The sequence below is a fragment of the Mesitornis unicolor genome, unplaced genomic scaffold, assembly GCF_000695765.1.
Source record: "Mesitornis unicolor isolate BGI_N332 unplaced genomic scaffold, ASM69576v1 scaffold13952, whole genome shotgun sequence".
Classification (NCBI taxonomy): domain Eukaryota; kingdom Metazoa; phylum Chordata; class Aves; order Mesitornithiformes; family Mesitornithidae; genus Mesitornis; species Mesitornis unicolor.
In genome coordinates, this window is record NW_010167210.1 from 71,721 (window position 1) to 99,108 (window position 27,388).

The window sequence follows — 27,388 nt, forward strand, 5'->3', positions numbered from 1 at the left end:
TATGCACAGCTTCTTAGTGTTAGTCTTGCTCATTTGAAGGGTTACCTTACTATCTCTGTCATCTTTGGTTAATCACGATCTCAGGGACCATCACTATCAATGGCAAACTTCCAGTGAATCAGACATCCTAATATAAGCTCAGACACAGATAACCCGTTACTGTGGACAGTAGGAACTTGGCAAGACTCGTGTTCATTATCCAACCAGTGCTAATTTTTTCTTACCCAAAGGGTCATACAGGAAGTTTGCTCTTCTGAAGCTTAGAAATATTTTAAGATTTTCTTTGAAGTTATTTAAGGCAAAGGGTTGAAGTTGAGTGAATTGAACTATGGGTGAACAGTGTCTTAGAAGGAAGGAAATAAAAGGTTTTCTTGAGAGTCTTTGAATGCTTTAAATAGCTTTTCTTGGAAAATGCCTTCATCCAATACATAATTTTGTCACCCATCTTCCCAAGTAACTTTCAAGATTTTCACAGTGGAAATACTTACATTTCTCCATTTTCTCCAGATTGAACGGTGATAGTTGCAGCTCCTAGTTTAGGAAGAGTTGGATTTATCCTGTTGTTATTCCAAAGAAATTTAACCTTTGTAACTGTTCCAATCTTAACTTCTGCATCAATGAAGGCTGTGTAAGTGTTGTCTGGTTGGAGTGTTCCCCTGTGAAAATAACGTTTTATGGATGTAAGGCATGATACTATTCAATATTAATTACACTGCAAAACTGTTATTGTTGACATGACCTGAGAAACACAGGAGGGGGAAAAAAAAGCAGCAGGCCCAGTAGAACCACCCAGAAGAAAACTGTACAGTTTTAACAACCTTCATGAGAAAGATAGGATTTTCATTTCTTCCCCTGGCTTTGCACTTTCTCATTTATCTGCCTTCAAAGGAGCTTGTTTACAAGAGAGCAGTAATAAATGGCTTATGGTAGTGGAAGTAATGAAGAGACAGGACAACATCCCTTTGCCTTTTTCTTTCTTTGCTGGATCTACGGTGGTGCCTGGTAGGTCAGAGCAAGATTTTTCTGGGGGGAAGAAGTTCATTTGCAGCAATGAATTGAGACAGACCCTGCAAATAGCAGCTGGAGTGCACTGAGTACCAACAGATCCATCTCAGGAGAACACATGGGTACCTGCAAACCGAGATCAGCTCATGGTAAACACCTACTGCTGAGCGTAAAGATTTGAAGTCCGTCTTGGAAAAGTGGAAGTGATATAGTTGTCAATAAATAAAAAACTAAACCAAAAAACTTAAACCCAAAACCCACATCAAAATGTTTTCTCTCCATTTTTCATCATTTCAGATATTGGTTGAAAAAAACCAATAAAATGCAAATAAATAACCACACAAATCAAAAAAAGCAGCTTCAGTGTAATCCTAACATTTTAAAATCCTGCACTCTAAACTTCTGCCTTCGAATCCAGAGTGAGGGAATTATCACTGTATTTACTTCAAGCAGCAGTATCTGGGGGAAGAATGTGATCTGTAATATAGGGCCAATTTAAGCAGAAACATTAATTGAAAATATTAATTAAACATTCTAGAATTGAAGTTTCTTTTCTATCAAATTTTTAACTTACTTGAAAATCTGATGCTGCCTTGTGTTCCCATCATTTCCGTACAGGGCAACATTCACATATCCTTTAACTTGACTCTTTCCAGAGAGTGTCACGGTTACTTTGTACCTCCAAACTACATAGAAGAAATACAGCAAGTTACATTGTCCCTAGGGAGAAACAGTCTCCAAAATATCAAGTGTTGTTTTTTTAGTCTGTGCAGTGTATTTGAAAGCAAAAGGAAATTATCACCGTTTTTCACTTTCAGGACTGTCTGGACTGAAAGAGGTAAACACAATGCCCTCTCACACCTCAGTCTTGGTGCTCCCTGCTCTTCCTTGGGTTCTAACCATGCAAAACATTTTTGTGTTACTTTCTGGGAAAAGAAAGCTAGTCTATAACATGGTAAATGCAATACAGATCTCGGAATTTTGACCACAATGTTTTTCATATACAGTGAAGGTTACTGATACACACCAGAATGTTAGCAGTGTAAAAGAAGTATTTAAAAAATGGAAGGAAAATAATTTCTATGGGTGGGAACTTTCAGCAGCTCTTCTCCCTCTGATTCTTCTTTACAAAGCAAAGGGAGATCCATCTTGTGAGAACTGCTATTTAGGATAACCTAGGTTTTAAAGGAGGTCGTCTCGTCCCTCCACTTCTCAAAGCAGGGCCAGCTCTGATCACCTTGCTCTTGACCTTTGTCAAATGGAGTTTTGAACATCTCCAAAGACGGAGATTTCCCAGCTTCTCTAGGCCCCTCTTTCTGCATTTAACCACTGTCATGGTGACAGTAATTTTCATACTATTTAATAAATTCCCTTACTGCATCTTCTGTGCATTGCCTATCCTCCTTTCTCCTTGCCCACTGAACATCTCAGTGACCTCCACTGCACTCTGTAGTTTGTCAAAATCTTTTTTGCACTGGAGATCCCAAAACTGGACACTAGTATTGGACCAAAAGAGGATAAGGCATGGAGGCCTGAAGAGCCATTGCACTGTTATGAAGTTTGTTTATCTGTTAAATTTAACTGTAAAACAGGAAAATAAGAAGGTTTTTACAAGGAGTCAGCAACAACGGAAGCAATCAAAACTCACGAGGAAAATCCTTGTTCTCTCCAGTATTCAGGTAAAATTTCACGAAATCATTTTTAAATTTCCCTTTGAATTTATCTGCATAGTGACCCATATTTGGACATCCTTCTTTTGCGCATGGGAAACAGCTGTCCTAATGAAAACAAATATATTTATTAATAAAATTATCCATCCAGCTAAGAAAAAAATATAAAAATCATAGAACTAATTTTTAACATACCCACCTAACTGGCCCTGTATCACACCAAAAACAAATTTCAAGTAACCCTTTCTGTCACAAGAAAGATCATATAAACTAGCTAACTTTCTCAAAGACTCTTGATTTTTCAGGGCTCTATGTTTAGGTCAATCCAGTCACATCAGTGATGTTCTCAGGCAGTCTTGAACCGGAGCAGGGAGGAGGAGGTGGCCTTCCCAACAGCTGATGCGAAAAAGCGATGCCTCCTTGTAACTTTAGGTTGGGCCAAGAAAGGCCTTGTCTTGAAAACAAAGCTAATTTTTGTTGTGAAAGCAGCTTTCTACTGCGGTGACAGAAGCAGGTAGCCACCTTCTCCTAAAGTGATCTGATAATTGGGATCTCTGTCACCTGCCCAGAACACATAAAGGTCAATCTAAGCACTACATAAGTTCATACCTCTGTGTTGTCTTCTTGTTTTGAAGAGGATATTTAAGCTATGTTTGAAAGCTGACTTGCTGTACAGTATGGGATTCCACTCATTGATGTTTGGTAAGTACATTTGGTGATCACAGGGGCAGGCTCTGCTCTCCTCCTCGCCTTTTCCCCAGTTTGATGCAGCAGAGCAGGCCCGGAGAAGCCACACAGCTCCAGTTGTACCTCAGGGCTGCCGGATCAGCACAGAGCCAGGGACATCTCAGGTTTTTGTTACCTTTTAATGCTTTGACCCATGTCAGCTGCATGAGCTATAATACTTTAGGATGTCTGACACTTCTCTTACATATGCACTCCTTGGGTGCATGCCAGCATAAATATATTTAATTTCAGATGTCTAGACAAGAGCCACTATTTTTTATATAGTCCATCCTGAAGCTCTGAGAAATACTTACCGTTTCAAAAGCATCGTATGAAGCACAAGTATAGCCTAGAAATCCATCAGGGTAGAGAATACTGTCAGAGTAATACTTGTAACTCCGCAGATGATTGCAAGCCACAAAGTCCCGAGTTCCTGTGTAAAGATGCTCTCAGGTTAGTTCATCCTTTCTGTTACCATTCGAGGAAAGTTACTGGCATAGCCCTTGCCATATCAGTGGATGCATCATTCCTCCTCAAAAGCCTCGTCACAATCTTTGGAGTATCAAGTGTAAGGTCTGAAGCTTGCTTTTGCAATGAATTGATGCTCCAAGGAATGTCACTGGCTCAACAGGTATAAAATACAAACTTGAAATACTTTGTGGAGACCAACTGTGCAGCTCAGCTCAACCCCTGCCCTCCCTTCCCCTCCCCAGCACTTATTCAAGTAATCTGACCGAGTTTCACAATGAAAACGAGAGCTGCATGAAGCAGGTCTTTTGTAGGCATCAGCTGCATTACCATAACAAAAGAAAACCAAATGAAAAGTATTTAACGGGGAACTTCCTAGGGCAACGCTGATTTGCTCCAGCTGAGGACTTCAAAACAAAATTATTATTATTTGGGGGGTGCTTAAGGGAGACTCTTAAAATTAAAATAATGAATATATTATTTTCTTTTGTGTGGTCTTTATTTTTCTGGCTTTAAGTTAAAAAGAAGATCATATACAACACAGTTATTTCTTTGTGCTTTAATTCCCCATTATTGATATTTAGTTTACTCTATGGGAACAAAAAGGGGGGGAAAGAAGAAGTAATGCCTCCAGCTGCCTTGAATAAAACCTGGAGAAAAAGGCTACCTATCACAAATAAATTCATGGATTCCTGGAGTTCAAGGTGTTTGCAGTAATGTAAGAAAGAACTTGGATCATATACTGAAAAAGCCTCTACAGCAGCAATCTTTATTTGTTTTGTTTTGGGTTTTTTTTTTAAATGTTATGTGCAACTTAACTTTATAAAGAGATAGAGATTTTCTAATAACTAGAGCTTTTATTAGAACTATGCAAAACAACAAAGAAAAGCGCATTTAAGCAGCTACATGCCACTCTTTTTTTAGCTGCCTAAAAATATATATTTCTTTAATGCAACCCAGATTTGTAATAGGCCGTTTAAAAAATAAATCAATTAACTGCTCTGTCTCTGAAGAATTGCAGCTGAAGATCCCCTAACGAAGCAGCTGTGAGCACCATTGCCCTACTCCACCCAGTGCTGCTGCTGGGCAACTACATAGAAACAAAGTGAAATGCGTTGTTACAGACCCTTCAAAATGTTTGCCACAGCCTCAGTAGCTTTTGTTTCTGATATGAGGTACTTTAGAGAGGCATATTTTCCAGAGGCAAACCCTTTGGCTTGTTTATTTTTCAATAAGCCCTGGAAAATGGTGTGCTTGAGCATATTAACAGTTTCACTGCACTCTGCAACTGCCGTTGCTGGTGAGCACACCAAAAGCTAATGCAAAACACCTGAATCCAGAGAAGTTAAGCCGCTAGGTTTTGAGGGTGACCTTTCTCTGCATTTCTAAGGTAATCAACGTACTTACCTTCCCAGATGCCATCCAGATCCACAATCTGTGAAACTGGGTTCTTCCCACAGCCTGGCATTTGCTTTCCTCCATTTGGATAAAAGTCAAGATGTCCTATGGCTGTGTGCATGCCAAAACCTGAAGCATTTAAAGCAAGGGTAAGCAAGTTTTACATTAATATTGTCTTACACATCTAGCTTCTAGCTTGAAGTGTGTCTGTGCTTGGTATTTCAGGACATGAGCTGTTAGTGACCTGTATGGTTTATTTGTTCTGTGTTTATGCATGACCCAGTACAATTAAGTCTTGATGAATTAAGATATTTAAGTGCTCCAGAGCACTCAATTTTAATACAGTAGAACTGAATACTCACCTAAGTAGGGGATTGTGGGAGCTGAATCTGTGTGGATAACATCAACAAAATCTGCATCAGATTTATCCAGTCTGACTTCAACTGGAGTGCCTTGAAAATATGGTTGAGCAGGGTCCAGCCCTGAAAGTAAAAGACTGGTGTTATGTACAGATAAAGAGATATAAATGTATTATTTTATACAACACTACAATCATGTATAATGAATATCATGTACATAGTTCCCTATGGTTCTTTATATCTAAGTAATATAGGCATTAATAAAATGATGATGTGTGCTCTCTTCTACCAAGTGGTTTTTCAGGCAGGAAGGAGAAAGTGTGAAGCCTATTAAATTTTACTGATTTACATCAATATTGAATCCTCACACTTTAAATGTAACTTTTTTAAAAAAATTGAACTTCTCTTTAATAATATTGTTTAAAATGAGGTTGCTGTGTTTGAATCTCATATAACTGATCTATCTGCATGGTTTCTGGAGTACAAACTAACCAACTGCTCACTGTTGTGCTGCTTTCAGTATGCTTCAGAGGGACCGGCAAGCAGTGGGTGATGTTGTGGATCAGACGTGCTGCTACAAAACAGCCAGATTGATGAAAGAACAGTTGCTAGAACAAATAAGGTAGAGATCACTCTCCTTGTCTGTTTTACTATATTAGTGTTGGAAAAATCATGTAAAACAGTCATGGAGGTTAAATCTAGTTCTGGTTGTATGTTACCTATTGAGAGTTTGTTTTTAGCAGCAGTGATGGAATATTGTGATGTTAGAGCATCACTCCTGTTTGCCTACAAAGCATTGGTTTGACACTGCTAGGTTGAAGTACCAGAAAGCAAGCTCTGTAGAGGTTGCTGCAAGCATTAATGTGTATCAGCACATCAGCTGATGTATTTCAGGAGAACTCCTGGGTCTGTTAGCTGTATGGAGCCTTTCCTTTGCTGTGTAAACATATACAAGCAAAATAATCATCAAGTGTTTTCCCACACTTACCAGGGCACCGCTCCTCTGCACACTGTGAGAAAAGGCTAAGTTCTGTATTGCCCGAATTACCCCTGACTGAACTACAATCATAAGATAAAATGAACAGCAGCATTTTGTTAAGCCGTGGTATCTTTAGTATGAGCTGTGACTTAAGTCACTGACTTACCAGTTATTCTTCCGATCCCTGGCCGCCTCCTGCCAGCCTCACCTGCCACATGTGCCCCAAGACTGTGGCCAATTATGTGGACATCAGCTGGAGAGTATGCGTATTCTTTCTGAGAAAATACCAATATAAAAAATTACGACATCCGTTTTCATCAGCACCAGGGAAGGGGGGCTAAAAAATCTACTTTTAATTTGAATATGGACTCAGGAACCCCTCTATTGTAACTATAGCTTTATAACCAGAAGATTCTTACCATAAGAACATTTACAAAATAAGCTATTTCAGCGCCCACGACACGGACGTTGTTTGATGCCTGGGTGTACTGACATCTTGCGCCTCTTTTCCAGTTTACGCAGATGCAGTTTACATCTTCCACAGTGAGCATCCTCTGTTTTGTAAAACAAAAGTAAAAAAACAAAGAAATCCACTGTAAATACAATCTGGAATTGATTCACATTGCTTACTACAGCTCAACTCATAAATGTTGCGTGAATTTGTATGAGAACATTTTATGCGCTAAAACCTTAGCATGTATCACCCAAACCATTCTATGATATGTGGTCATGCCTGTTCACATGTGTGCTCAAGCAATTCTGAAATAGGCCCATATGCTTTAGTAATGGTCACACAATCATTTCAAATACCCATAGCAGTATCTTTTGCAGAAGGGAAAACAATATAAATACCGATATTTTAATTTTAATGTCAATCAAACTTTGTAAGAGTAAATAAAAGCTCTACTTGTGTACTGATTCACTTAAGTGATCTACAAGTACTACTTTAATTCAAATTCAGTTAGAACTGATGATAAAAATCAGTGTGTTTTTCTGATACACATTTTTAAGGTAAAGTGTCTGTTTTTATAAGGGAGCGCATAAATTGCTGGTGTCACTGAATATTCATTTCTGATTCACTGCTTTATTTGGCAGTATATATACACAGGCAGGTACTTTATTGTCTGCCACACAATCTGAAGCTTTGCTTTTCTCTGAGCTGGATTGTTTGGCTAAATGTATTTTGCTTTAGCAGCTTTAATATATTTATTTTTCTTTGCTTTATAGTCAGTTATTATAAAGCATCTAAAACAAGTTACAATTGGCAAAGGAACAAAAAAGGGCAATAGAAGTGTCTGTGACTGTTAGAAGTGGTAAAAATAAATATGAAGATAGGTTTATTACTTAATGGGAAGGAAAGTAAATAACACATACACATAGAAGGGCTGATGTATTCACACCTCATTTGCTCCACTCTTTACTGAAAGCATTCATTGAGTCTATTTTTTTTTTTAAATAAATTGGAGTATTTTGATAGAACATAGGCCACCATAATAGAGAAAGAATTTAAAGATTTATCTCATGCCTCTACATCCTCATGAAAGTTGATCAAAAGGATTTAAGGGACTACCTGAAGTAAAATGTGAGCTATCGTGTTGATTGTGAGGTTCTAGAAAAAGATCTCTATTTAAAGAGTGGAAAATGGGAGACTGAGGATTATAAAAACATCAATCTGTTTCTGATACTTTGAACAAATTATTAACTAACAAATTCAACAATCATTCCTCAATGTTTATAAAGTGATAATCAACATAGATTTTTTTTTTCAATGAGAATCTGTCAAATAAATTTATTTTCTTTTGACCTATTTTCAAAGAGAAGCAGGTAATGAGGATGCAGTAATTGTTGAAATGCCTTGATTTTAGTGGACTTTCACATTGTTTCTCTTGGTGTTCTCATAAGTAAAAGAGGAATATAGAATTTAAACAAAATGTAGTTGTGTGAATAGTTACTTGAAAAACCCTAACCTAAATGTGTCATATGCCATCAACCGGTGTTTTGCTCTGTGCTGTATGCCGAGAAGCTTTCATTAGCTGCAACTGCAATAGAAAACACGCGTATAGGATTTGAGAAGGCCACAAGGTAGAATTGCAACTTAGTATGGGGACAGGCTTAAGAAATAACTTGGAGAATTAGCACAAAAATCAATAAAGCAGAGTGCTTCAATCCCTGCTCATAGCAAGTCCTAGATTGAAAGCTTTGTTCGAAATGATCCGCTTGATGTCCCTTCTGCATGTACAGTGCTACAGCTTTATGGCCTCTGTGAGTGGTCAGTCCCTGCCCTCAGCCTCCAACACCCATGTGGCAGCCCATGCCTTTCTGATGGACTTTCCACATGTAGGAACCTGGCTCTTGTCTGGAGACTGATGGTGCAATACTTAGGAGTCTGCAGTTATTTCTGGAATTACCCTAGGTCCTAAATAATATCCAGCACCAGGGTTTGTGTTTGTTTCACCAAGAAAAAGTACACTTTTTGAGACAAATCCTGTTGTCTCTCACTTCACTGAAGAGAAGAATTGAACATATTTTACCTCATGCTTTTCCTCAAGGTGCAGAGCTACATATTTGAACTGCTAGTAATTTGAAAATGTGGCCTCTTTTCCCCTTATCGCTATGGGTGCCATGGGAGAAATTGGTTAGAAATACAGACAACAAACAATTTATAGGAATATGTTTATAAAAGCGAACTGAAGAACTTTAGAGGGATTTCTCTGTGGCACCTACCTTGCACATGTCTGACAGCCAGTTTTCTTCTCCATTATCTATAAATCCATGTACAATAAATCTGGTTATCCTACTCGCATTAAAATTTGAGTTCTTAATAGTTGAGACGTCAACTGCAGAAACCTCCTGTTGTAGATAGTAAATTGATAAACATTTAAATTTGTTTTTTGTTAATAGTTTATCAGAAATGCCAAGACCTGAACTGTGCTCATCCATACATGTCTAGAAGTTATGCAATGTTAAAAAATTACCCAATTATTTAAAAAATGTGGTTTCCCAGTACTTCTCAGTAGCTTTACAGAAAACATGGGTAAGCGCTTCTTGATGAGGGCTGGAGGGGAATGAGTTCTGCCCCAGAGATTCTGCCAAGGAACTTCCAGCTCAGGTTATCTCTTTAATAAAGTGGAGGTTTGGCCATTTCTAACACTTTCCTTACTCTTTTTGCATGTGATTTACTAATATTTAAACAGCAGTAACTCTTACTTGAAAGACAGTAGGATTTTCTCTTGTGTACAGGATGAAGTGAATGTCTATCTTTTCTGGATTCCAAGGTAACTTATGAATTGGTCTTTCCACAGTCCCGGACCATGGTATATCATCTGAGAAGCATCCAAGCCTTTCATAGCAAACTTCTTTGCCTGTAGCACACAGATCAGATCGATAATATATGAATAAGCAAAGAAGTGGAGCAAGGTAGTCATAACTCATAGCATCTCTTATCTGGACGTCTCTTGGTTTCTTGAAAATCCTATGGTTTACAGAAAGCAGAGACAAGCAGTTGCCCACTCTCAGGTCTTCAAAGGCTATGGTTTACCCCAAGGAAAGAAGCCACCCTATTTCTTACCAACAAAGTATTCAGTGGAGTTCCTTTGTGAGTATTCTGTACCATACCTTGGGTATTTTTCCCCAGCTGTGTTTTGCTGAAGGCAAAGACAGCTGATGAGTTTCTCCTAATACCAAGCCAGGATATTACAAATAACCAGCAGTAACTTGAGACTGTGCTGAACTGCTGACTACACTGTACATGAGAAGTCTTATACCATACAAGCCAGTGGTTTCTGCTGAATATAAAGCTATACCCTCATTAGACTCCCTCCACCTCCCACGCCTGGCTTTTTCTCCATTTCCATCACTAAAGAAGCGTACAAGAAATAATTTCCTGGATTTGGTAGAGCAATAGCTTTGCTCTGAGAGAGAAAACACCACGTTTCTCACACGCTCCTCAGCTGGGATGTCCAGAGTGGAGAAAAGGAAAGACAGCACACGCATACACTCGTCTCCCCATTCTTGTATAGGAAAGTGAACCATATAACCTCCATCAGTGACTTTTAAGGCACTGTAGTGTAGAATAAAATCTCACAAAATACAGTAGCATAGAAAGGCTATATAAATACTAACCCCATATACTTACCCTCTGCTGTGCTGAGCAGAAATAGTGCAAGTATCCAAATTCTAAGCATCTAGAACAGTAGAAAAAGAAGTAACTAGGATTTGCTAACCCGCTTGATTAGCAAGCACACTTAGCTTTCTGATGCCTTAAATGTTCTTGAGGTGAAAAGGGTGCTCTGTCTGTCTTCTCTGCAACGTGTGTCTATGACTGCCACATAGGTGAGACGTGTACGAGTCAGCTCTGTGTTTGTTTGCTCCACTAGAGAATTTGTGCCTTCTACATGTGCTGAAGCACAGTTTAAATCCAGAGTAGGTTAGGGTTTTTTTCTGTTGAGTTTATGCTTCTAATCAGGTATATAGTAGCTACTTTAGAACTAGCATGAGGATGCCTATGTGAGCTGCCGTTCCCCTTTATATTGCTGTGTCTTGGGAAGCCTTATACCTGACGAGGTAAAAGAAAAACCCCAAAACCTGAACTACTTACAATGCAGCCTGGAAGTTCCATGCAATAATGTGCAAACTTTGCATGTACTTTTTATAGTCTGCTTTATCCTTGGAAATGTTCCCAGAGAGATAGGAACATTTATTTCAGATTACAGTTTATAGCTAAGCTGGAAAACAACTTTAATGGTTGGTTTCTCTGAAAACTCTGGAATCCATGGACATAGCTTTCTTGAATTGGTGTGCTGAAGCTCAGAAAAGGATTAGAGCTCCAGAGGCAGATTAATTCCCAGGCAGCAAATAAATCAGGAGTAGGACATCAATGATGTGGATCTGTGTGGCAGTGCATTTAGGGGCTTCTCTTGGCTGGGAAGGCTTTTGTTTTTAGTGTTGTGTAGCTGGGATGCAGGAGGTCTACTGGGGGAGTTAGTAGCGAATGACATTGTCTTTAAGTCACATCAGTTGCCCTATATCAAGTGACTTTGGATGTGGAATGCTCCTGAGCTTCTGGGTCTTCTGTGCCCATTTCCTAACATCAGCTCAATTTGATGTAGCCTCATCTGTTTAGGAAAACCTCTTCGTGGTCGTGGTATGTCTTTTCATGTTGAAGCGATCTGACATTCTCCTGGTGTCCCTTTCATTTTCTTGTTGAAATAAGTAGATGTAGGAGGACAATTGTCTATCTTTTTTGATCCTTTCTACACTACCAATGTAACCCAAGTTTTGAGAAAGTCCTTCTCTGAGTGATCAACTGAGAGAAAACATGCTGGAAATACATACAAATAACATTAAAAATTCCTTCAGATGTTGCAACTTGACTGCTTCATGTAGCGATGTTAGAGAGCTCAGTATTTTTTTTATTATAGCCATCAACGGAAAGGTGAAGAACAGCCTGTGCAAATCAGCAGGACTAGGTCGGGGAGCCCCTTGGTCCTGCTCATCTCTAGGAGAAGGCTGTAAGTGAACTCAAGAAGAAATGAGACATCAGCTAACTCTTCATATAGAAAGCTTTGTCAGCTTGGCTGTGCTTTTTGGCTGTGACCACGCATCTTTGCAGAGCTGACATTCCCTAATCTGTGCCTCTGGGAACCACCAAATGGATACCAGCTGTGTGTACAGTATTACACTGCTATCATCCATGCTACTGGGGTTTATTTCTTTGGATAATAGTGATTATTTTTCTAAAATATCACCTTTGATACTAATTTAAAGCTCAGTGCTCCCATCCTTAATTGAAGTAGCATTTTAGTTTGTAAATATGGTCCTATCAGGGACATAGGAGAGTCAGTACATGCCCTAGTACACTGCTAAGTTTTAATATTTGTTCAAAATGAGAGGAGAACAGTGCTGCCTCATGAGTGTTTGATAGAAACTATCAATGTGGTGGGAAACAGCACTGGTAAAGTACGACTTTACAGTGTTTTAAATGGATTTTAGCATATATGATTTCCAGTTGCCACCATAGTTACAAGCACAATAAACTTGGTTCAATCATGAAGAACATTGACGAGCATGTTTACAAAGAAATGAAAAACATAAAAGAATCAACAGGCAGTTTGATTTTTGCTTTAATGGCCTTGTGTACCAACATTCCCATGCACAGGACTGATCGTTTGCTCAGCTGCTGTGTACACAACAGTCATACGTGGTGACCTCTAGCAAGGTGTAAGTAACTGGGGAACTCCATATGTCACAGTTCCATGGCCACAAAAAGTTGACCTGGAAAGAAAAAAAAAACTTGAATCAAAATTTATTTACCTATTTCCCCCCAAATAAAAATGAAAGGTCACCTTGAGGGTTGTTAGTTCGATCCATAATCCCATGCAAGCCTTCCTAAAAGCCTGCTGTACAGAATATTGACATCTGCATATTAACAGTAACGAGGTGAATTTCCTTCTTTTAGGGATCAGCTGTAAAACTTGAGTTTTCATACATAAACCAAGTTAATATCTAGATACACAAATACAGAGCTCTAGATAAGAAATCAGAAAGCTGTCATGTTGAATTCCCTTTATTTAGGCTGGGTGCTTAACTGATTGCCCCAGTCAAAGCTTTGCAGCATTTTTTAGGAGCTCACACTGAAGGGGATTTCATCAGCTTCTCTAAAGAACCAAACCAATGGCAAACTACAAGGAAGGTTTTTTGTTTGTTTTCTAATCACAGAATCACAGAATATCAGGAGTTGGAAGGGACCTTGAAAGATCACCCAGTCCCACCCCTGCCAGAGCAGGATCACCCAGACCAGGTCACACAGGAACACGTCCAGGCAGGTTTTGAATGTCTCCAGAGAAGTAGACTCCACATCCTCTCTGGGCAGCCTGGTCCAGTGCTCCGTAACCCTTACAGTAAAGAAGTTTTTCCTCATGTTCAGATTGAACCTCCTATGCTCCAGCTTGCTCCCATTGCCCCTTGTCCTGTCATTGGCTGTCACTGGGAAGAGCCTGGCTCCTTCCTCCTGACACTCGCCCTTTACAAATTTATAAACTTGAATGAGGTCACCCCTCAGTCTCCTCTTCTCCAAGCTAAAGAGACCCAGCTCCCTCAGCCGCTCCTCGTAAGGGAGATGCTCCACTCCCTCCATCATCTTTGTGGCTCTGCGCTGGACTCTTTCAAGCAGTTCCTGTCCTTCTTGAACTGAGGGGCCCAGAACTGGACACAATATTCCAGATGTGGTCTCACCAGGGCTAATATATAACCTATATTTATTCTGTTGTAAAATTTATCAGTTAAACCTTGACATAAATCCAGTGGATATGTGCAATAGTTGTTGCTTCAGCTGCTCTGCACAGATCAGGTTTTCTACATTTCTTTTGTTATTTTTCAAAACTTCAGGCTGTGTGCATTGCTCCTGAAGTACACACTCCAAACTTGAAAATGACTCTGCTTCTTATTACAGTCTTATCCCAGTTATTCAAATTAAAATAATTACTCCCTGGATCTTCTATACAATACTCTTGGGAATGAGACTTGCTTTATCTTGGTTTGTAATAGTTTTGTTGTGGCTAAACAGTATACATCCCAAATTATTCACTGCTATATTCCTTTTCCAGACAGTTATTCCCTGGTTTGTACTTGAACACTTGATTTTCTGTCCAAAGTGCAGTATCTTATCCTTGTTGTTACTGAAATTCACACTGTTGATTGCAAACCATATGTCCAATTAATTAGGACCGTTATTCAATCCTGTCTCCCAGAGTTTTTACACTCCTTTCTCATTCCTTCTGACCTGTAAAAGGGATATACTTACCTATGTCCATCTTCTCCATGAATTATATGGACTGTTTCTACTCCCAGTCTTGCCCAGAGCAGAGTAAATGCGGTTTTATTCCAGAGAAATTCAATTGCTTTAGTATTTTCTGGGTTAATTTCAACATCAAGGTATTTTGAGTACAGTTGGTTTTGAGAGAGGACTCCACTGCAAATAGAATGAAGATAGCAATGCTAAATTTATTAGCTTAGAGATAACTGAAATCACATTCTCCACAAGATTTGGCATTTTCACTTTGTTACAACAGAAATTTGCACTTTTGCTGCTCTTTGCAACAGCACAGGACGGTGAGCCAGGACTCTGGGGTGTTATGCTCTGAACAGGGAGAGGGTCAAAATCAATACTGAAAACTTTAGATGTGCTTTTGGCAGAAGACCACCAGGAGATGCAAAGGGTGAGGCCAGAGCTGCCCCCAGCAGCCAAATGTGCTGAGTTTTGCAGATACTGCTGCAGGGATAGCTCCAGGTGAGGTTTTTTGGGAGGATTTTATAGATGAGCTGGGATCTTCTGTGGGGCTTTGGTCTGCATGTGCACAGGGGATGGTGGGAGAAGGTGTGGAAATGCTTGTTTTGGAGCGGGTACAGAAGACCATGGGCACTGCTGGTTTGGTAGTCAGTGGGAGATGATATGAGCTGTGAGGGAAGCTCACTGTCCAGACCATATAAATATTCCATTTATATAGCTGTGGTGGCTTTTAGTATGTCCTAAGGAGGAAGTATCCACTTTGCAAATTTGCCAAGCCACATAATTCATGGAAATAAAGTGACTTCCATTTCCTTCTTGCAACCATCCATCTGCCCTCATGGGTCTTATCTGTGGGATAACTTTTGTTCGTATCTGATGTGAAGCAGAACATCTGCAACACAGAATAAGTGTTTGCACTGCCTAAATATGTGGAAAATGTCCAGATTAGAGTTAGCAACATTAAATGCTATAGGGAAACATTAATTTATCTTACCTGGCAATTTCATATTCTTTTGTGTTCCCCTCTGTGTCACGGAAAACCAGGTTTATGTCCCCCCTCGTTTTCTTTACACCAGACAGTCTGAGAAATACTTTTCGTCTCCAAGCTGCATAAAGCAAAGCAAAATAAAACTAGATTGTTAGTGATAAGAGAGATCTGAAAATGCTACTGTACTGGAAAGTTCTCTTTTTCCTAACTGGAATTCATTCATGTTAGCAAATGAAAGACTGAGCTTGAATTTTGATGACTAATGTAGCACTTTTTTGTCAGAGATGTTAGCACTTGCTTATAGAAGCAACAAAAGTGCATGGCTGTAAAGGCAAGGCAATCACTTTTCAAACATATGATCAACTCTAACAAACCTCCTCCACTTACTAGTAAAAGGTGGCTCTGCTGCTGTATTTAAAAAATACTTTTGGTTTACCCTCTTCAGTTTATCTGGGAATCTGTCAGCATAGTGCCCCATCATTGGACATTCTTCTGGGGTACATGGGAAGCAGTCTCCCTAGGGAAAATAAGAGCATCAATTAATGAGGAGTATTTCTTTTTTCAACCTAGCTCTGGCAAAATTAAAGCTCAAAATGCTGTTCTGATCTTGCAAAGCTGTGGCAGTGCTCTGTGTTGTCATATTTTACCACCAAAACCTGATAAACTTGTTTCAGATAAAAGGTTCTGCACCCATGCATAGCAAGCAGTTGTGGAATGAGCAGGGTTAATACCTGTGCGGATGATGATATGAAACTCCCCAGTTCAAATATTTTTCACCTAGAGTCTGGGACAAAATATAAACCAATTTTACCCTCTCAGTGGGAGGGAACTTGCCTGCATCTGCTTTGAAATATGAAGGGGGAAAAAAGGAACATCATTCACAAGTGCATTTATTTAGGTGCTCTAATCAGTGCCCAGTGTAAATTAGAGAAGAGTTAATGATTTTGGAAGCTCCAAATGTCTCTTCTTCCAGTCAGGAATTAGTAGAGTAGATAAATCTAAACTATGTGCCCTTTACGTAAAAGTTTAGATTGGGAATTGCAAGGATTTTATTTTTTTTTCCTATTTGGTGGTATCATCTGTGCTTCAGGATTCATTTTCCAGAGTGGAACAGTTGATGGAGCCACTGTGTCTTTTCTCCTACCAAACCATACCATGGGAGCACAGCCACCAGCATCCAAGTGCTCTGTGCACATAGTAGGACCCGTCGTGACTGCAGAGACCTGGATTATTCTCTTTACAGCTCACCCGTTCCCGGGCTGATGAACTTACTTCCTGAAAGGATTTGTACGTTTTGCAGGGGTATCCAAGGTATCCGGTGGGATGGAGGATACTTTGAAAATAATACTCATGGCTGCGTGAGTGATGGCACCCCCCAATGAATGTAGCATCTGTTGGAACAAAGTTTATGAGCATCCGTGAAATAAACTCCTGTTCTCCTGTACTAGAGTTGCCCTTGCCTCACCATGGAAACAGCTGAGGCATGGAAGAGAAGAGCAGCGTGATCTTGTAATTGTTTTTCATCTGAATTTACACATTTCAAGTTGCAGTAGAAGTTACTGTTTTATCTGGAGAACTGTGTGCCGGTTACCCCAGGGTTTTAGGTGAGATGCATTGGTCTGCTATGGCATAATAGTCCCTTTTAATACAGACATGTATGTATACATATATATGAGATGTCACAGCAAGATGACATTAATTACAGTTTTAAAAGGCTTAATAGAGCAAGAAGAATCCACCAGACTTCTCCCAACCTCTCCAAGGCCTGTGAAGAGAGAGAAGTCCCAGGTGGTGAGATGAGGCATGTACAGTCCCTAAAACACAATGCTTTTGCCCAATTCATGCCTTATGGGTGTTGGATGCTCTTTGCAGCATCTGCAAGAAACCAAAGGTGGTGGTGTCAAGCCACAGGTTTGGTCATGATACTGACCTGTCTCAGCCTGGAAAACCTCCCGCTGGGCTCATTGGACTTGGAAACTCCCTGTCCCCTGCTTGGTCATGTTTTGCAGGTCCATTTTCATATTACAGAAGCACAGCTTAGGCCTGCATTATACCTCCTTGCCCTACAGCGTTCCCTGGGGAGCGCTATTCTGATCCAGCCTTTATTATTTCTTATTTCCTTTTCTAATTTATGAGTAAATAGGCAAAACTCAACTTTGTCTTGCTGTTTACTCCCAAACGGACAGTTACTTTCACAGTTCACATTTCAGGATTGAATCAAAATAAATTACGATGCATGTTGGGAATGCATTTTTTACCTGCAATGACAGCTTCAAAGTCACTTGGTTTCATCTCTGGATTTAAATCAGTGCATCCAGGCATTACAGTTCCTCCGTTTGGGTAAAAGTCCAGGTGCCCAGTGGTGTTGTACATTCCAAACCCTGAGATACGCATGTGGTGGTGTCAGTGTCTTGGTGACATACCCATCCTTGCAGATATTTACTTGCACAGGAACACTTACCAAAGGCAGGAAAGTGAGCAGCATTACTGTGAATAATATCAACAAAGTTTCCATCTGAAGGATCCAGTCTCACCTCAGGAGGAGTACCTTCAAAATAGGGTCCAGCAGGGTCCAAGCCTAAAGAAGCCCCACATTTATAGGTCAAGGGAAGGAGAGAAACATTGCACTTGTTAATATGTCTTCTGCCAACTTACAACATAGCATTACACGAGGCATGTTGAATAACAATGATGTGAATTCTAAGCTAAATTGAAAAAATGTGCAATAATATGGTTTTGTGAACCTTTCTGCAAACTTATTCCAACAGAAGTAAAATATTTTCTAACAGACTGTATAATGCCATCGCATTACTATGAAGGAGGCATTTTATTACCTCTGAGCTTATTACTGACCTGTAAAGCTTTACTAATAGGAAAACCTAAGGATTCCTGGTATATTGCTTTGCATTTGTGCAGGGCTTGATGTAATCCCATGAATGATAGTAATGTTACATACATATTAACTGTTGATCCTTCCACTAGAGAGTTTTTAACCTAACTAGAGAAAGAAGATGTAATAATTACCCTTATTTCTGTAAGCATAAAGTTGTTTTTATGCAAGGTGTCTCCAGCACTGCCAACAATTTAACTGCAGTCTACAGACCAGTGTGTTGCAAGTTTCTTTCCTTTAGAAACATGCTGTTAGCTCTGTACCTCGGTGAACAGCCTACCTGTTATCCGTCTGATGTCTTGGATCCTTCTTCCCGCCTCTCCTGCAGTGTGCGCTCCCAGACTGTGGCCAATTAAGTGGATTTTGCGAGGGGAGTAGCTGAACATTTTCTGATTGTTAAAGTGATGGTGGTGGTGGGAGACAAGAACACAGGCTTTAAATAGCAAGCAAAGAGGTTGTCTTACATTATGGGCCTTTGGGAACATCTAGCCTGACTTCCTGCATAGCTAACAGGGTGTGAGTTATCTAAATTAATTATTGTTTAAATGACAATGACTTGATTAGAAAATTATTCAATCTAGAATTTTAAATGCCAAGTGATGATGGATTCACTGTACTGTTGGCATCTGGTTACCATATTCAGTTACACTTAGTGACAAAATATGAACCTACTTTCTCATTTGGGTCAACCCCAGATTTCATCTTTCACCAAAGTGATCTTATTTTTTCTTTATTTACTCTATTATGAAGCCCTTTTTTATCACGTCTGTTCACCATGTGTCTGCTTAGAATATATGATCATATTGCTCAATGGGCCAGCATTTATTCTCCTCTTTGCCGTGTCACCTGTACAAGACCTGCACTGCTGAGATATTACAAATGAGTTGAAGGTGGAAATGGAGATTAATCAGCATCTAGGCTGCGTGCAGGGGTCCCATTTCATCCAGGGATTAGCTGGTGTTTTTAGTGACCAAGGACAATAAGGATTGGTTGTTTATTGCTTGATGTTTTTACATTAAGTTTGGTTTTGTTTTGTAATGCATCAGCCAAACTAAAAGCAGATCTGTAGTATCAGCCTGTCTACCTTTCTTGTTAGTCAGCAGATTCTTCTGAATGCATTTTACTGTGGTACTTCCATTTAAAACGCAGCTTAACTTTTCCTAAAGACATTCCAGGAGCTTATAATTTGAGGGAAAAGAAAATAAAGTTTCAGGGTAATTTATGCATTTTTGTAACAAAAGCAAGAGAGGTCTAGACTGGGAATGGTGCAGTAATAGAGATAATAAATGAGAAAACGAATCCATCTTCAAGCAACCTGGGATTTGTACACAAAGAAGAAAGATACAGAAGCAAATGTGTGAGGTTGGATATAAGTTTCCTGGGTAGAAACAGTAGATTGAACTCCAGCAGATTCTTGGGAAGTGTTCTTTGATACTCAGGTGCTTGCAAAGTTGACATTTTGCCTTGTGGGCTCTGAACTCTCTCTTGCAGCACTTTAAAATGAACCCCTACTGACCAGGATCAAGGCTGTAGCCGGGCAGGGTTCTGATTTTCAGCACTTCTAAGTACTTGTGAGTCTTTCTGAAGTCCGCAGGAAATGCTGATACTCTTAAACACTAACCGAGCAGTTGTGCACTGTAGGTGCAAATATGAACACTTGCCTTCAGGAACATGAAGTTCAGAACTAGAACAGTTTATTGTGCCTGTAGACAGTAAATATGGCATTCTAGAGTGAACCAATTCCTGCTCGTTTCAGTGGTGCTGAGATTTTAATTTACTTCTAGCATATGTGTGTAATGCTGGCAGAACTCTTGTTAGCACTGAACTCATAGGCCTCGTCTCATTTCCTTTGAATAACGTCTTGCCGCTATCATCGCGTGGAAATGTTGCCACCTACTGGTCTTTAACTAATTGGCATCTCTTTTCAACCACATTAGCTTAATTTGCGTCTTTTGTGGCTGTGAGAAGTCCTTACAGAGTTGATAATTAGTATAATTAGCTGGATCTCAACTGCATGCGTTGGACAGCTCTTCCTGAAGCACTGGCTGACTATACTGGACAAGCTTCCAAATCAGAGCAGCAGCAGCACAACCCCACTACAACCACTGAAGAATCGTAGGTGGTAAAGCTGTGTCTTTTACCTGTAAAATTTTGATGAAATAAGCAATCTCAGCCCCAATCACACGGATGTTGTTCACTGCACTGACGTAGGTGCCTTTTGCACCATCTTTCCAATCGACAGCAATGCAGTTGATATTTTCCACTTCCAGTAATGCCTGATGTGGGAACACGTAAAGGAAAGTATTTAAGGAAACAAAATAACAGCAATTCAACTTAAATCAGAATAAACTTTAAAAGGTAATACAATAATGGCATTTCTCATTCTTTACTAAACAGTACTTTTCACTATACATGCATGAAACATGCATCTTCCTACAAAACAGATTATAACAAGCCATTCATCCAAAAAGTATTAATTACAAAAGATCTTAATAAAGACCTTACTTTATAAGCCATTTGTGTACATATCTGAAACAATTTGGAAAAGCCACACAGCTGCACAGTAATTTCTATGTGCAGTATGTGAGTTTCCTTGAGGGACGTTGGTAGTTTAACTGAATAGGATAGGAAGTAGACTTATTTACCATGTGCCTGTAAAACTGAGAAAGTCATAGCAGACTGGAAAGGTCTGGAGTAGAGTAGAAAGTTCCTATTTCAGCAAAGAAAGCTAATGCATTGGTCACTTCTGTACTGGTCACAGTCTTGCAGAGATCAGTGATTTTTCTACTGGAAGAATCATGGGTTAGAGTCTGAAGTTGTAGCTTTTTGTGACTAAGGCTCACTTAAGGTTTGAGAAGGAACAAGGAGTGGAAACAAAAATTCATTCATGATAAACAGCTGGACATGAATGACAAGGAAAACAACCTTGGAGCGACAGTGCATTGAATCCTGGACTCCCTCCTCTCCTGTAGACACTGAAAGTTTGTAGTGTGGAGAGGCAGACAGAATTGCTGTTTCTTGTCAACAACAACAAAAAATAATGGAAATTTAATATTCTATATTAAAAGTTGTCATAAATTTATGAACAAAAATAATGCTGCAGATCTGTTACTTAGCATTCAGCACTGGTCTTTCTCTAGCTTGTCCTTTTCACTACCAGCACGAAAGAAGCAGAGACTAGAGTAGATTTTGCTTATCCATCAGAGGCGAACCAACCAAAAAGGGCTGGTTTTGATGGGGGCTTTTTTTTTGTTGTTTTGTTTTGGGTGTCTTTTGTTAGGTTTTTGTATTGTTTTGTTTTGTTTTAGAACTGAGTAGTGGTGAGCCAAAATAGTATTTGTAGACTGAAACTTGAGCTTTACAACTCAGGAAGGCCTTTTGACTGAAGGAAAGTTCAATTGCTCCTACGGGTGAAGCAGTGAATTGATGTGTCTAATTTGATATTCTGATACCAGTGCAGAGGTCAGGGACATCTGTGTTCAGTTTATTGCTTTCATCTGATCTGTAGGGCTTGGGAGTGGGAACTCTAGAGAGGAGCATAATGTCAGAGATAACAAAGAAGCCTTGACTGCTGCATCTTAGAGTGGGATCATTTTGGCTTTTGTGAAGTTTACTTCTTGGTTGGTATCTTCTACTACCTAATGAATTACAAAATGGGAAGTGAACATTAGCAGCTAAAGGATACTGACAGATTATAGTTACAACTGCTGATGGAAATCAGAGGATACTCTCATACCAAGCACATTTCTTCCACCCAGCCATTTTTTGCAGTGCTGCTAAATCCATGAGTGATGAAGGACGTGTTCCGACGTGGGGAAAAACGTGATTTTGGGATGGTTGAAGAGTTTATCGCTGAGATCACCTGTGTGCAAAAATAAATAAATAAATAAATAAATAAAAATCAGTTAGGTCATCCTCTCTGTAGGACTCAAGGGACTACTTTGAATGGACAAAATCTGATTTTTGGAACTTGGGGACCACTCTATCTTGCCTTTCTTTGTTCCACTGTGGTTTCCAAAGAAGTTGTGCCTATATGGTTTCTGTTGCTCCATTTTTTTTTTTGTTTGATGCAGGAAGAATTCACTTATGTGGAATATGAAGCAACCTAGAAGGGCTGCAGTGTTGCTTGATGCCTGTTGGCCTGACTTAGAATGAATCATAGAATGTCTTGGGTTGGAAGGGACCTTTAAAGCTCATCCAGTCCAACTCCTGCAGTGAGCAGGGACATTGGTACCAGATCAGGTTGCTCACAGCCCCATCAAACCTGACCTTGAATATCTCCAGGGATGGGGCCTCCACCACCTCTCTGGGCAACCTGTGCCGGTGATCTACCACCCTCATGGTGAAGAACTTTTTCCTAATATCCAATCTAAATCTCCCCTTTTCTAGTTTACAACCATTACCCCTCGTCCTATCGCTATATGCCCTAGTGAACAGCTCTTCCCCAGATTTCTTATAGGCGCCTTTCAGGTATTGGAAGGTCGCTATATGGTCCCCCCAGAGCCTTCTCTTCTCCAGGCTGAACAATCCCAACTCTCTCATCCTATCTTTGTAGGAAAGGTGCTCCAGCCCTTTGATCGTCTTTGTGGACTTGGATGAGTTCTTCCAGAAAGCAGAAGGAACACGAAGTTCAGGTCTTTTTCCTGAGTAGGTGATGTTTCTATGCCTGTTTTTGTCATTAGGTATTCCAGAAAGGCTGAAAGAATTTTGTGCAAGAGCTTCAAGCAGTAGGGGTGAAGCTGATCTTCACACATTGCTGCAAGCTGCTTAATTACCTATTTTCCTTTTTCTCTGAGAATGATATCTATCTGTATTGTTTTCAGAAAAGTACAGGGTCTGTGATGTGAGCTCAGAGAGTTTGGGTGTGGCAGGGCTGTGCACTAGGTCATAGATAAATTTAAGCCAGTGCCTGGGAGTAGTGCAAGCTGCATTTTGACTGATCAACAGAAGTGCTGAGTAAGCTTCTGCTAAATCTCTCTTGTGTGCTTACATGTCCCTGCTCAGCAGATCATAAAAGTCACTATACCCTCCTAGCTCAGCTTCCCTGTAAGACAGCGGCGTTTGCTCTCCTAGCTGAACACTCAGAAGGCTGTTTATTTATTTGAATGAATCCTCAACTTTCCTCAGTGATGTAAATGCATGCAAAAGATAGTCTGCCATAACCCATATCCATGTGCAGGAAAATGCCAGGAAAGCTGTTGTGTCCTACAGTTAATTCGCAACATTTTTATTCATGATTTACCCCAAAGTACATTCATTACTGTGCCTTCAGACTCTTCTTATGCTGAATTTCTTGCCTATGATGACTGGCATAGACTTTTTAACAAGCTAGCAAACATTTGTAGGTTTAGTCAGTTCTTGATGTGAAAAATAAATGTCACCTGTGAGTTATTTCCTGTTTCTCTGGTGTAGAGAGAGAAGCTGATGTTCATGTGTTCTGGAGAGTCAGGCAAACCTGTCAGAAGTCTTCCTGGTACCCCAGACCAGGGTGGGTCATCTGTAAAGCAGCCAAGCCTGTCATAGCAAACTTCTTTACCTAAAGAGGAAGAAACAACTTGTTTATATGTCAGACTTTCTTATGCTTGATGATATGTTTGAGACTACCACAATCTGAAGAGCAGAAAAGTAAGGATTTCATTTTATGATTAATCTCAAAACTGAGATTAAGTTTTGTTTCCTCTATGGATATTGCCTGAAGCAGGTAACACAAAAGGAGCTAAATAATTTGAGGCTAAACCAAGTAAAGATCCAGTTGCTGTTTTGACACCATTTTCTAGGCTTGTAAAGGATTAAATCAATCTCTTTTAAAAACAGCCTTTTAAGAAGTGCTTGTTAGAGTTGTTCCTGCATGCTTCCTACTCCAAAGCATTGTGTGGCTGCTCATAGAAATGAAGGCTATCTACACAGTAACCTTGTACTGCGAATGAAATGATAATTTCTTTCAACATAGTAGCTTTTTCTAGTTCAGACAGGTCTCTTGCTCACTTATGCTCAACTTTCATGTTTCAGCACTTTGTGTTGTGCTAAGCACTCTGTTGCTGAGCGGTTCTTTGTATACGGCAGTCACGTAAAGACAGCTTGTGTACTGTCTTGATAGAAGTAGGGCACGTGACTGAATTTCTCTGTGAATTTTCAGCACGGAGTTATGCCTCTTGTATTCTTACTAATCAAATTTAAACAGAGCAGAGCCTTTTAGCATTAGTTCTACGCACAATAATAGACATTGTCATACAATGACCTGCAAATCGTACTACAACTTCAATGTAAAGGAAAATAGCAGTCATCATCTCCTATATATTATTTGGTCTGCATTCACCTTCTAGCAGTATTTTTTTTATAGAGATAAGATCTCACCTGCTACTGTGTCCAGGAGATAAAATGCAGTAATCCATATTCCAACCACCTAAAGCAAATTGAATATACAGGTTAAGCATTTTACTTAGAGTGATTTGTCCTTTTCAAAAGAGTGTAATACAAAGAGAAATGCAAAGACCTACACCTGAAGAGGAATAACCTCATACACTGGTCAATATACACTGGGCACCCATCAGCCTAAAATTAACTTTGCAGAAAGAGACCTGAGGGTCCTTGTGGATGCAAATTGATCATAAGCCAGCAACATGCCCTTGCAGCAAAGGCAGCCAGTAGTATCCTGGGCTGCATCAGAAGGAGCGTTGCCAGCAGGATGAGGGAGGTGATCCTTCCCCTCCTCTCAGTTTTGCTCTTCATTGCATTTCTTGCTCTGCATGCAGGTTGCTGAGAGAGCAAATCATATCACAAAGTCCTGATTTTTGCAAGCTGGAAGGAGATAGGTGGGAGCTTATCGCTCTCTACAACTACCTGAAAGGAGGTTGTAGTGAGGTGGGTGTCAATCACTTCTGCAAAGTAACAAGTGATAGGACAAGAGGAAATGGTGCAGCAGGGGAGGTTTAGATTGGATATTAGGATATTTTTTTTTACTGAAAGGATCCCTGACTTCATTCAGATTCCTTTCCTCTACATTTTCCTTACTTGGCTTTCCCATGGCAGGAGTTCAATATATTTCATCACTTTCCTCCTCTCCCACGTGCGTCATTCACTGTTTTCAATTTCCTTTTCTTCTAGGTGTTTCTTATGGCACCCATCTCCCATATTGAACACACTGCTTTTCTTATAAGGCAAAAATTTTGACCTGTCACTGCTGGCCACTGAGATAGCTTATTAGAAGTAATTTTAAAAAAAAACGTAAATTTAATAGATATAGTCTTGCTATGTGGGAAACTGTCTCCAAGAGTTATTTTTGGAAATGTGTCAATGTGAGAAAGCTATAAAACCAATATCCCAGAGGTCATTGACACTACCAAATGCTCTCAGGAATGAACAAGAAATAATTGGGAATTTCACAGAATACATCCTTGAATCTTGTGTGTCAGATGTCAGACAGGAGCATATGTGATCCATGTATGTGATATTTTTTGGTGGAAGTTGGATTACTCTGCTGTAATGACATGGTTTCCTGAGCAAGCCAAATGGGATGTCAGTGCAGAGTGTGTCTCTGAGCACTCTTTAATCAACCCTGATGTCCCTGTGTGGCAATAGCTTGTTGTTTATGTGGCAGGGCAGAGGAGCAAAGCTGAATATCTAAGCAGTGAGCTGGAGCCGCAAAGTGCAGAGCCGAGAGGAATCATGAAATTTCCTTGGAAAGACAATTCTGTTCCCAAGTCTAATATAGCCATTTATGTAGTTAACAGAGAAGAAAACTAGCTGCTTGAGGAGAGTGGAGAACAGAGAGGAAGTCCGGCAGTGAGCAACAGGGAAAAGTATCAGGAGTTATTCTAAGCAGCTGGTGACACAAGAAAGGAGAGGTCCTCACAGCCAAAAGGAGCACTTGCACTCAGCTGGAATATCTGTCAAGAAATACCCATTGTCATGATGAGAACCTGATGACAGTACATAAAAATCACAGAAGATATGGCTCATCAAGTGAATTCGATAGCTCAGTGGCATTTGTTTATATTTGATGGAGAGCTTTCGTATTCAGGAGATGTGCGGTCCATGCTGGGAACACTACTGCAGGAAAGGATATTATATTCCTTTTCAAACCCAAAATCCGAAAGGCAGCTAATGAGCAATGATTTTAGAAAATGTGGGAGTTTGTTGGCAAATACAAGGCAATATTGATTCATTCTGTTATTAACAGAGGTGTAGTTTGGGTAGCAAACAATTTTTTTAGTGGGTACATTTTCTATATTGGTCCAAGTTAACTTAATGACCAAAAGATTGCAAAGAAGTTCAGAAATTATGTCTTTGTAGGAAGAGTTGAGGCAGCATACAATTTGATGGGGCAAAATTCTTTCACTGGGCATTTAAGAGGCCTAATGCTCAACAGGAGCAACTGGAATGACTTGTTTGTGACTGATCTTGGCCTAGCCAGTATTGCTGGCAAGAAGGCTGCTGAACAATCAGCTCAGTTGTTATACTCAGTGGACAGAGGACATGAATTCTGAAGCAAAAGCAGCACTAAATATTTCCAAATCACTGTTCTGATCAGAAAAAGAAAGTACAAATTGCACATATTCATAGACTGACATCCTACTGTGTAAAACCTACACAGGAGCAGTAGTTGTCCTTCACAATAGGGGCCATCAAGTCGCCTTCTAGACACTGTTGCTCAACCTGTGATTCATGGGCCAGTTGTGGATGGTTTGTGAGATACAAGAAAGTCTGCATAACAACTGTCAACACTCTATTTTTAAGTCCCACACAGGTACCCCCACACCTTCCTCAGGAAATGTACACAAATATAAACACACATAGAGTTTGTTCATGAGATGCAAGCCCAAATCTCGGAGGTTTTAATTATCAGCATTTTAAGCTGAATAATCTCACTGCAGTAAATATGTACATATATTTTAATTTTAAACAAGATATTATTTATCTAAACCCTAAGAATTTTACTCACCATTCTCTTATGACCCTTCTCCTCGTGACCAGTAACAGGATACAAAATGGCCACAGTGTTTTTGATGAAGATTAGGTAACTTTATTCTGGAAAAAAAAGTAATAGAAAAGAGATTAAAATCCTTCAGGCAGCTTGGTAAACTGAAAGAAACTGGAAGAATACAAGAAGACCGAAAAAG

At 39.7% G+C, this 27,388-nt stretch overlaps 2 protein-coding genes across 2 annotated transcripts in view; both read right to left on the minus strand.

Moving 5' to 3' along the window:
- Positions 1-10,789, minus strand: part of LOC104536091 (pancreatic triacylglycerol lipase-like) — an 11,574-nt gene extending 785 nt beyond the window's left edge. The window contains exons 1-11 of the mRNA XM_010178622.1: positions 10,741-10,789; positions 9,813-9,967; positions 9,330-9,455; positions 7,025-7,159; positions 6,772-6,880; positions 5,630-5,749; positions 5,277-5,396; positions 3,716-3,834; positions 2,654-2,783; positions 1,580-1,691; positions 489-656 (exon numbers count right to left, since the gene is read on the minus strand). Coding sequence (XP_010176924.1) covers positions 489-656; positions 1,580-1,691; positions 2,654-2,783; positions 3,716-3,834; positions 5,277-5,396; positions 5,630-5,749; positions 6,772-6,880; positions 7,025-7,159; positions 9,330-9,455; positions 9,813-9,967; positions 10,741-10,789 — 1,343 coding nt within the window. The remainder of the gene's footprint in view (positions 1-488; positions 657-1,579; positions 1,692-2,653; positions 2,784-3,715; positions 3,835-5,276; positions 5,397-5,629; positions 5,750-6,771; positions 6,881-7,024; positions 7,160-9,329; positions 9,456-9,812; positions 9,968-10,740) is intronic.
- Positions 10,790-12,814: 2,025 nt separating this feature from the next.
- On the minus strand, positions 12,815-26,894 carry LOC104536092 (pancreatic lipase-related protein 2-like). Its single transcript, XM_010178623.1, has 13 exons — positions 26,859-26,894; positions 24,624-24,672; positions 23,651-23,805; positions 22,006-22,131; positions 20,411-20,545; positions 18,550-18,658; positions 17,841-17,957; positions 17,638-17,760; positions 16,652-16,770; positions 15,767-15,896; positions 15,386-15,497; positions 14,407-14,574; positions 12,815-12,878 (listed from the first exon to the last, which is right to left on the minus strand). Exons 1-13 carry the CDS (start codon positions 26,892-26,894, stop codon positions 12,815-12,817), a joined length of 1,443 nt encoding a protein of 480 aa, XP_010176925.1.
- Between the last annotated feature and the right edge of the window lie 494 nt (positions 26,895-27,388).

What these genes read in the sequence shown, in the direction of transcription:
- LOC104536092 (XM_010178623.1), bottom strand. Translation starts at nt 26,894, where the DNA reads ATGGCCCCTATTGTGAAGGACAACTACTGCTCCTGT. An exon ending in AGGACAACTACTGCTCCTGT is followed by an intron (nt 24,673 to 26,858) that starts GTAGGTTTTACA and finishes AATTTGCTTTAG; the next exon opens with GTGGTTGGAATATGGATTAC. An exon ending in ATTTCATCAAAATTTTACAG is followed by an intron (nt 18,659 to 20,410) that starts GTAAAAGACACA and finishes TTTAACAATCAG; the next exon opens with AAAATGTTCAGCTACTCCCC.